At 39.3% G+C, this 10803-nt stretch overlaps 1 protein-coding gene across 1 annotated transcript; it reads right to left on the reverse strand.

Moving 5' to 3' along the window:
- Positions 1-526: 526 nt before the first annotated feature.
- LOC134756269 (mitochondrial import receptor subunit TOM40 homolog 1-like) lies at positions 527-3382 on the reverse strand. The gene is made up of 4 exons (XM_063693097.1): positions 2940-3382; positions 1787-2107; positions 1198-1392; positions 527-759 (listed from the first exon to the last, which is right to left on the reverse strand). The coding sequence occupies exons 1-4, from the start codon at positions 3297-3299 to the stop codon at positions 535-537; spliced, it is 1101 nt and encodes a 366-aa protein (XP_063549167.1). The 5' UTR covers positions 3300-3382; the 3' UTR covers positions 527-534.
- Between the last annotated feature and the right edge of the window lie 7421 nt (positions 3383-10803).

Consider the following 10803-nt stretch of genomic DNA (forward strand, 5'->3'; position numbering starts at 1 on the left):
CAATAACAAATCTCACAATTAATTTATACGGTAGATAGGTAAGTTTTGTCAAAAATAAAAATTGGTAAAATAAAATAAAAACATATGAACTGAATTTTCAGTTTTCAGTTTTTGAATATAGGTAATGATCTAGGACGAAGACATACCTACTTACTGCAAAGTTTTAAATAGGTGTACAATTAGGTAATTTCATAGGTACATGAAAAATTAAGAAGATATAAGGAATTTGTCATTAGTAAATGTCGGATAAATATTTTTTTATATAAATAAATCAAATTAAAAACATACATAAAGTATATGTTCATTGAAAAGTATTATTTAGATGGATAAAAGGCCGCAAAAGAAGGCAACGAAACTTGGAAAGCATAGCAGTGGTAATGGATAGGCGCGTCATACCTGCTTGAAGTAGAGCTTCTCAGTCAACGGGTCAGTTTTGGTTTGCATACGTGCCTAAATATAATAGGGTAAGCTAACATTGACTATTCCACGCACAAAAATAAAGGCCAATCATATCTTCAATATGCGTCTACTAATCTAAACAACAGCAGCAGTCACTCCGAACCCGAGTCGGAACTTATTATTAGGGTGGTTGAGCAGCGCCGATATTTCGCAAGCCAGCTTGGCCTGCTTGCCGCCGAGGGCGCGCTGCAGCGTGGCTCCGACTAGGCCGTCCGAGTCGGCCGAGCCTCGGACCGTCCACTCGTCCGCGCGCCATTCGTAGGCCAGGGTTGCTACCGCACGGCGAATTGCAAAGCCAACCTGAGAAGATAATACCTTAAAAGAATTTATTCGAGTTGTACTTGCGGTTCCGAGTTTGGTTTGATATCTTTTTCCCTCTCTAGGAGATAAATTTATATCGCTATTGGGGCTAGATAATTAGACACTGCACTTAAACAACGCGTAAATAAATATTCACGCAACATCCCGATGGTGAGGTGCGGCGCAATGGCTTTCGCGTAGCACAGATCCTAGCGGCGCCTGCCCACAGTGGCGCTAGCTACGTTTTCCGTAGTCACCGAATGTCACTTTTACAACGAACAGTCACCTCAAGTATCCCCGCAACGCTGAGGAGCGGCGTTATGACACGTTCATAGCACAGATCCAAGCCACGACCCTGAGCACAGGGTACCCGCTAGCTTAATGACCCGAAGTCATCTAGTCTCATTTCAAAATAAGTATTAGGTATTAGGTAGTAACCTCAAGCATCCCCGCGACGGTGAGGTGCGGCGCGATGGCACGAGCGTAGCACAGATCCAAGCCGCGACTGCCCAGGGTAGCGCTAGCCGAATGCTCCGTTGTCATAAAGCGTGCTGCGGCTGATGCTGAGCTTAGCTCCGTCGCTTGTACGCGGGATACGAACTCAGCCCCCAGTGATATTTTATCCGTTATCGCCTGCAACATACGCATAACAGTAATAATAACTCACCTTGGTCATCAGACCTCCGGATCGTGCTGGGTTAAATACCTACAGCAACTATCATCACACGAAACTGCTACTGCTAACGAGAGTTATCATTTAGTTGGGGTAGGTATATTTTCAAAAGAGTGTTGGGAATTGACAACCAAAACGCTATACTGATGATTTGATATCGATGGCAGAACAATATGGAACAATTTTCTTTATGTATTAAATTGTTTGTTTGTTGTGTTTTGGTAAATGATTTACCTACTTTCTATAAGTAGCCGTAATCACCATAAACATCGTGGTTAATTAGGTAAATTCTTAAGTATACACCTAGTAAACAATAATTGCTATAAAATTGGTCTGAAAAAAGATAAAACTGACCTGAAGATAATGTAGAGCAATGAAATCCCTATTGACGGCAATAACAGAAGCCGTGCTATTTTTAAAATAGGCGTCAAAAATGCTTTCAAAGCTGTAAAGCTCGCGTTCAGCGATTTGGGCAACCACTGTAGCCCGAGTATTGTCGGAAGGGCCGACCCGAACCTCGCAGCTCATCTGTCCGCCTGGCGCCGCTTCCATAACAAAGTAAGGCAGCTTGGATGGCTTGCTTTTGTCCATGTAAGATAGTAGGAGCTTGTAACCGCCCGGTGATACTGAACTAAACGCCATAGAGTGGCCGAGCATCCAGTTTTCTTTAGTATCCTGTGGGTATTTGTATTGTTGATAGTAGGTATTACCTATGCCGTTAACTGATCTATTTGTCGAGCATAATAGCATTAATAGCGAAAGAAAACAAACAAGTTAAGTGCATCGTACGTAATTTTATCCGTGTTAATTTGGTAGTAATAGTAATAACGTAGTCACGTAGTGTAATGCAAATGCAAACCATGGTACCTACACCGCCTACACGAAGTTCATATAATAATAAATAGAATCACCCTGGTAGGATAGTGGCATCCTGGTAGGGTATTGCAGTTTTTTTAATAGGGTTTGCCAGTCGAAGTATCTTACAGATGGCGCCAGCATAGCTTGCCTTGTCAATCCCTAGAATTGTGTCAAATGTTTTTTATTGTAATTTTATGCCCTGGATGCCAGCCCTTTAAGCCAAATGTTTAGAACAAAAGTAGAGTAGAGACAGGGGAAAGGTATGATGGCGACATCTATGCAAACCTTTGACAGTTGCAAACCCCATTCTATGAATGCTTAAACATAAGACATATACTATACTACTGGGGGGACACTCCTCCTTTCGGGCTTTCTCGGCTCCGTTCGGCTCAGCAATGCTTCCGAGCAATTATTAGGGTTGACACAACTTGAAGTGGCTTGAAGTCTCTTTGCGTGCACGACCACAGATAAGATAATGACTTGAATTTTGAAAACCCTAAATAGCCGAAAGGGATAGTGCCATACATTAGAAAGGGACAGCGTGATTCGTCCCTGAATCGCTGTCAAACTTCGGTTTTGTAGGAAGTGTCCTTTCTGTACGGTAGTACTATTATTTATTTTGTGCTATGGGTATCATTTTGATGATCACCTGTTTAACAGAGAGAGAGGCGCCCTCAAAGCACTGGGGTATCCTGTAGCGAGCTGCGTTGTGGATGTATCTGAGCAAACCCGGGTTGGTTGCGCCCGAGGGCAGCCCGCTAGGGTCGCCTTGCGGCTGGTTACGAGAACCGGAAACACCTGCCCCGGTCTTCCCTCGGTTTCCGGAAGAACATGGCGGCAATGGTGGAGGGCAAGCGCAATCCCTAGCCTTCACTTCCGCAGCTTCGACCGCACCACGCCTCGGGGAATTCTCACAGGAATTAGGGTTACTCTTCGCATAAACAGCTTCGAAGAAACCTCGCTTGATCAAATCCGACAAGGTTGTGGACTGGGAATCACTTTTAAACATTATTTTATTTAAAACGTAGAAAAATTATCAAAATAGTGTATTTAAAGTAAGATAAAATTGATGTTGACAGTGACAATGATGACTTTTATATTTTAAAATCAGAATATTACAGCCATATCAATCATTTAATCAGCATTCAATAAGTTTCCTAACAAGAACTTATAAAATATTATTTTATATTTGTTTGTTCATTGACTATTTAGGGCCCTCCACACTCGTCCGCGAATCGCGGCGCGAAGCCGCGAACGCGAGTGTGGAGTCTAGTTCGTTAATCATCGAAATCGACTTCACACTCGCGTTCGCGGCTTCGCGCCGCGTAGTCTGAAGCAGCCTTTAAAGAAACCAAAAGAAAATAAATAAGTACTGAAACGAAACTTGATCATAGTCAACCCAAACTTAAATCTATAAAAGTGGCGCCTTTTCGACTTGTTTGCAACATGTTTGCGAATTGCGAGCATGTGACACTTGCGCTTCACCACAAAATAAATAATAATAGTACTACCGTACAGAAAGGAAACTTCCTATAGTTTGTCAAAGGACTGTCTCATTTCAAACATAGACAAAGAGAATCATTGTTATTATTCTGAGATCATACTATTGTCTTAAAGCCGTAACACTAACACATTATCGCACCACACCAAGGTCATTGAGCGACGCATCGCTTTCTCGCTCTTACTTATGGATGTATCGCACAATGACCTTGGTGCGGTGCGATGGTGTGTTACGAATTTTACACTAGTACTACTAGCACCCAAAAGAAAAGGATGAGTATAGTTTTTTTTTGTTCTTATTTACTGACAATTTGGTTTGACCAACTATATGTATTATACAAAACCGAAGTTTAACAGGGGTTCAGAGACGAACGGGACTAACGAATCATGCTGACCCTTTGTAATATATGGCACTATTCCTTTCAGTTATTTAGGGTTGTCAAAATTCAAGTCTATCTTATCTTTGGTGCGAATGTGGAACGGGCTTAATAATGGGATGGGGTTGGCAACTGTCACAGGTTTGCATAGATGGCGCCATCATAGCTTGCCCTTTTTTCTATGAGACTTGGCTTAAAGGGCTGGCATCCAGGGGATAAAATTCCATAAAAAAAAAAAAAAAAAAATAAAGTTAAAGTTTAAAATTTAAACTAAAATCTGACTAGGGATTGACAGGGCAAGCTATGCTGGCGCTATCTGCTAAATACTTCGACCGGCCAACCCCATTGCTCGGGAGTTATGAAGTTTCTAGTATTATAATTAACAGTTTTTTGTCTTTATAATTCATTTTTTTATCGCAAGTGTGATGAAAAACATTGTGTGTAACTCGGGGGCGTAATAATATTGCAAACTCGAGTCTATAAATCGCTCCGGCACAGATTAATAAATAGTTACTACGTGCTCCGGTAAGCCGTCGCGATTTAGCAATACTCTCGTTTGCAACCATGTTGCACAATGTACTAATAATAGATCCTAACTACCCTTTGACTGTCCTTGTTGTTGTTTTTAGATTGATGAGTGGAACAAACTAATAATTTGGGTATTCCAACAGCAGTCGGGTATTTAGTTCAAGGGGAATTCCCCAGTCCAGTGACGTCATAAACACGTGATGTCATATCTTAATGGCATCAATAAGGAAATGTAGCCGAGTTGTTATTAAGTAATTATTACTAAGTTACATTGCTAAAATATAATAAATAACAATTCTAACAAGTACATAATTAAAACGACTGATAAGATAACTCGAATAATAATATTAACATGATTCAGGATATTCAGGATGTGTTTAGGATCTCAGAATAATGACTAAAGCATAGAAGTCGGGCAAAAATGCTTCGCAAATATGTATACCCGTACTTTACTTCCTTACGAATTAGATAATGTGCCGAAAAGAGATGCATATATGCTTGTTATTTCTCATTTATGTACGGTGTCATAAGCTTGATAATTTGCTAGGGATGTAACTGTGTCGACTTTTTATATCGATAAATTATGCATAAGTTTATGTGCCGTGTAAAATAATAATCACGAAATTGGCAAATTGATAATAGTCTGGCTAATGAAAGTTGAACCTGAAAAAACGCGGCAATTTCAAGAAATCTGTAGCAGGCGGCTCGTTGAAATGAAATGAAATGAAATGCGTGGAATACAAGGATTGCATAACTTTTACACTTTTTATAATTTTCATATTCTAAAAATCATTAAAAAGTATAAAAAATATGCAATCCTTGGAATCAAAGAGCCGCCTGATATGAGGATTAATGCATGTACCTAATATAGCTTTTATCTCATTTGCAGTCTACCACTACCACTCAGAACCGTCTAACTATACCTCTCGTTTTTTTATCATTAGAAAGAAGGCGAGCGATCTTAACGTGTCGTTTTATCGAAAAACACTTTGAAAATAAGTCACAACAAATATAATATACGATCATTTACATACTTTTGCTTTCATAAGTAAAATATTGTTATATTTATAAAAAAACTTGTCAATAAAAAGACACGTGGAAATGGTTTACCGTTTTTTCTAATGCTAAAAGACTAAGTATAGTTTCTAGTCATGTACAGTCAGCTGCAGAGAAAAGGCACCCCCCCTGCATACAAAGTTCTGTAAATTAGTATGGACGTGGGGTACCTTTTCTCTGCAGCTGACTGTAGCAAATAGGAAATAATAAAAAAAAACGTTCGTGTAATATTTTTTTATTATTTAATAATAGGGAATATTACGCGAAACTCGGCGTAGGTGGCGCCACTATCACAATCTGAGGGTCTATCGCGCGAAACAAGAAAATCGAACTTTCGTTATCTAACATCTCTGTCACTCTTGCGTATTCGAGCGATAAAGAGGCAGCTAGATAACGAAATTTCGGATTCGAGTTTTCCGGTAGGTCCCCTGAAAACTTGTCAAAAACCTGTTAAAGGTACAGTATGAATAAGTTACTCTACGGTGCACTAAAAAAGCTAGTGCTGCACTCTGGTGGCAGAACATTGCAGTAATATCCCCTATTCCTCGTCCTTTGGAAATCTGAAATAAAAAGTTGAGTTTTGTGACCAACAATATTAATAAAAGGAACGTTCATCAATGATCATTAATGTCTTTTTTATTAGGGTTCCGTACCCAAAGGGTAAAAACGGGACCCTATTACTAATACTTTGCTGTCCGTCTGTCTGTCACCAGGCTGTATCTCATGAACCGTGATAGCTAGACAGTTGAAATTTTCACAGATGATGTATTTCTGTTGCCGCTATAACAACAAATACTAAAAAGTACGGTCCCCTTGGTGCGCGCGTCCGACCCGCACTTAACCGGTTTTTAGTATTAAACTATAGTCTGGCAAACACAATCTGTCAGTAAGTAAGAACAAAGAAAATTACAGGTACAGTCGAAGGCAAAAATATCGATCCAGACAAATGGCTTAAAAATATGTGAACACGATTTTATTGTCTGACCGTACACATATTTTTGCGACTGGGAATGTATATATATTTATGCCCTTGACTGTACTCATCAATTAAAATGAGACAGTCCTGGGCCAAACTATAAGAAAGCTGTAAATGTCGATAGGTTATTGATCTGAGGTCGATACATCACTATGCCAAAAATATAACCTTTCATACTTAGCAGAAAAGTTCGAAAATATATGCAAAAATCTATATAGACTTGAATGCAAGTAATAATTATATAAACAACATATCGATTTCTATGTTTAGGGTCAGGTCCTATAAATAAATTTCTTCAAAATTGAACAAAACTCACCGATTAAAGGTTATCGGTTCGTGCGTATTTTCTTTTCTTCCTGTATGCGATTTACAGCCCTCGATCACACAAGACATTATCACAAAGGGAACTTCAAACCATTACAAATAAAAACTCAGCACGTTTTCCAACAATCTTTCAGGAATAGCAAAAATATAATTAAAATAAACCAAGATGACCGCTGAAACATCCCGAAATATTTCAACTAAAATAATACGACTATGTCAAGTTGTTACAGTTGACACCTACCTGTGAAATAACGAACATATATTTTATTTGGCTGGATTATATTATAGAACCACATAGGACCATTTGACATTTCCCTCAGTTTATCTTATGACAATATTGAAAAAAACGAAAGAACTTGCGGATTGTTGTCTCACTCACTCATAGACAAAAAGTAATAACGTGTTGTGAATACGATATCTTTTACCAAGCTTTTATTTTTGCCCGGCTTCTTTGCTTTAGTCATTATTCTGAGTTTAGGATCCTACCATCCATCTATGAATATTAAACTGTTGCCAGTGTTATAAAACCTCTAATTTAGAGTTATAGTGCGACAGAAAATAGTAGACAAAAAATCTATACTAAATTGTTGCCATGTTTAAGTATTTTACGTCAAAAATGTGACAGTTCTGCCGTGTCAGACGTATCTCTGCTATCTTTAGATAGCAGAGATACGCCTAACCAGTGCAAAATGAAACTAGACACTATCCTTTATATAATACTTAAACAAAATTTCAAAAAATGTCTTTAGTTACTGAGATATTTCATGTTTTAAGATAGACGTTTTCGAATTTTTGGACATTGAGTTATGCGTATCTCTTCTAACTCAAGTTAGAATAATTATGCGTAACTCTTCGCAGTTTTTTTACGGCAAACTGGATATCTACTATCTCGAGTTATCATAGTTTCGCGTAACCACACGCAGGTAGTACGGCGATAGGCGGCTCGCGGTGAGGCGGGGGGTGGGGCGCGGAGGGAGCGGCTCGTCGCTCCTTGCCACGTGTATTTGTTTATTTGTGTCGTTTTCAAACAAAAGGTACCACATTGTCGCTTATCATAAGGACATTCTGACAGGTTTTTCGTATAAAGATACAAGCAATTTTCGTCCTTATGGTAAGCGACAATGTGGTACCTTTTGATTGAAAACGTCACATTTACATTTCATTACGTACGTAATATTGACCCGGTTAAGTTAGCGTTCCGGTGTTTTTTTATGTTGTTTGTTCAAAATATGATAAATTAGTCTTTGAAATGAGTTTTTTACGAAGTAAAGCCTTGTTACGAATGTGTAGTGATAGAAATGTGGTAGAAAACAAAGGTTGTGCGACTAATTATCTTAGCTAATTTCACTTTGTAATCATTGCTGAAAACCCTGTGAAAAACTAATCTATTTCGTTTTTTTTAAATCTTAAGATAACCTACATAGGTACTGAACTGTTTATCGTCGTCCGCTGTCTGTCATGAACTAGTCGTCAACTGGTCTTGTGATTGTCATGTCTAATTTTGAATTTAAATGTCGGTCGTTCCAAATGTTCCAATATTCCAAATATGTATGTCAGTCAGCCAGTCAGTCAGTCGGTCTATGTCAGGTCGCCACGGAGGTTAGAAGCCCCGACAGGTACCTACTTACAAAAACCTTAACGTAAATAAAAAATGACAAACACAAAATTAATTAAATTAACTGACAATATAATATAAGTAATGCACGAGTACTATCTTGTTACATACTTATGTAGTAGTTTCTTTCTTCTGTAGAAGATAACTAATAAATGCATAAAAAGTAAGTAAAGTTATGAACATAATTTATAAAACATATTTTTTTACTCTTCTTTTCATTTTTATTACTAAAAGCAAGAAAAAGTTTCAAACAGTGTCAGTAGAGGCAAAATATTAGTTTAAACATATATTTGGATCGCTGGAGTGTCTTATTTTGAAATACATAGAAACGTATAGTTAATGATTCTGATTCTGAATAATTTTTTTGGAGTAACTGACATTAATATTTTTACTATATATCTTCTAATACCCACAATAAATTTACACCAAACCTGAACCAAAACCTGAGTTCCACTAGGTACAGCCGGGGTTCATCATCAGCTCTATCTTGGGTACTGCTCTCCCAAGTGCTCATCAAGGCGTGTCGGATGACCAAAACAGCGTTTGCCTACGTTGCACCAAACCTGAGTTCCACTAGGTACTACCAGGGTTCAGTATCAGCTTTGTCTTGGGTACTGCTCTCCCAAGTGCTCATTAAGACGTGTTGGATGACCAAAACAGCATGTGCCTATGTTACACCAAACCTGAGTTCCACTAGGTACAGCCGGGGTTCAGCATCAGCTCTATCTTGGGTACTGCTTTCCCAAGTGCTCATCAAGGCGTGTCGGATGACCAAAACAGCGTTTGTCTACGTTGCACCAAACCTGAGTTCCACTAGTTACAGCCAGGGTTCAGCATCAGCTTTATCTTGGGTACTGCTCCCCCAACTACTCATTAAGACGTGTTGGATGACCAAAACAGCGTGTGCCTATGTTACACCAAACCTGAGTTCCACTAGGTACAGCCGGGGTTCAGCATCAGCTCTATCTTGGGTACTGCTTTCCCAAGTGCTCATCAAGGCGTGTCGGATGACCAAAACAGCGTTTGTCTACGTTGCACCAAACCTGAGTTCCACTAGTTACAGCCAGGGTTCAGCATCAGCTTTATCTTGGGTACTGCTCTCCCAAGTGCTCATCAAGGCGTGTCGGATGACCAAAACAGCGTTTGCCTACGTTGCACCAAACCTGAGTTCCACTAGGTACAGCCAGGGTTCAGCATCAGCTCTATCTTAGGTACTGCTCTCCCAGTTGCTCATTAAGACGTGTTAGATGACCAAAACAGCGTGTGCCTATGTTACACCAAACCTGAGTTCCACTAGGTACAGCCGGGGTTCAGCATCAGCTCTATCTTGGGTACTGCTTTCCCAAGTGCTCATCAAGGCGTGTCGGATGACCAAAACAGCGTTTGTCTACGTTGCACCAAACCTGAGTTCCACTAGTTACAGCCAGGGTTCAGCATCAGCTTTATCTTGGGTACTGCTCCCCCAACTACTCATTAAGACGTATTGGATGACCAAAACAGCGTGTGCCTATGTTTCACCAACCCTGAGTTCCACTAGGTACAGCCAGGGTTCAGCATCAGCTCAGATCTATGTATACTAAAACCTTCTCCAAAATGTAACAAACATTTTTCTGAATACCGCATCAAACTCGGTTCAGCTAAACGCGAGATAATCTCGGACAAACATACGGGTCAAACTGAGAACCTTTTTTTTAAGGCGGTTAAAATTTTTGGAGTAACTGACCTTCTGCCGTTAATTCCGCCTTTTACACTTACTGGGATTAAATATTAAATAAACACACACAAACATACAAACAAACACACACACACACACACACACACACACACACATACATACATACAGACGTACATACATACATACATACATACATACATACATACATACATACATACATGCAATGCATACATGCAATGCATACAAACGCTATTAAACATAAGGCTCTTTCCACCATACGATTGATCTACTTTATAGGTATAACCAATGATGTAAGGACTGATGGAAATCGGGCTCCTTGTATGTAATGTGAGTTAGCACAATATAAAATGGATTATCTTGTGTAGTCTGGTTACGCGTTTTACTAGGAGCACTAATACAACGAACTCTTACAACTTAAGATAAAAGAACTACGCGTGACCA

This window comes from Cydia strobilella, chromosome 3 (assembly GCF_947568885.1).
Source record: "Cydia strobilella chromosome 3, ilCydStro3.1, whole genome shotgun sequence".
NCBI classification, from domain to species: Eukaryota; Metazoa; Arthropoda; class Insecta; order Lepidoptera; family Tortricidae; genus Cydia; species Cydia strobilella.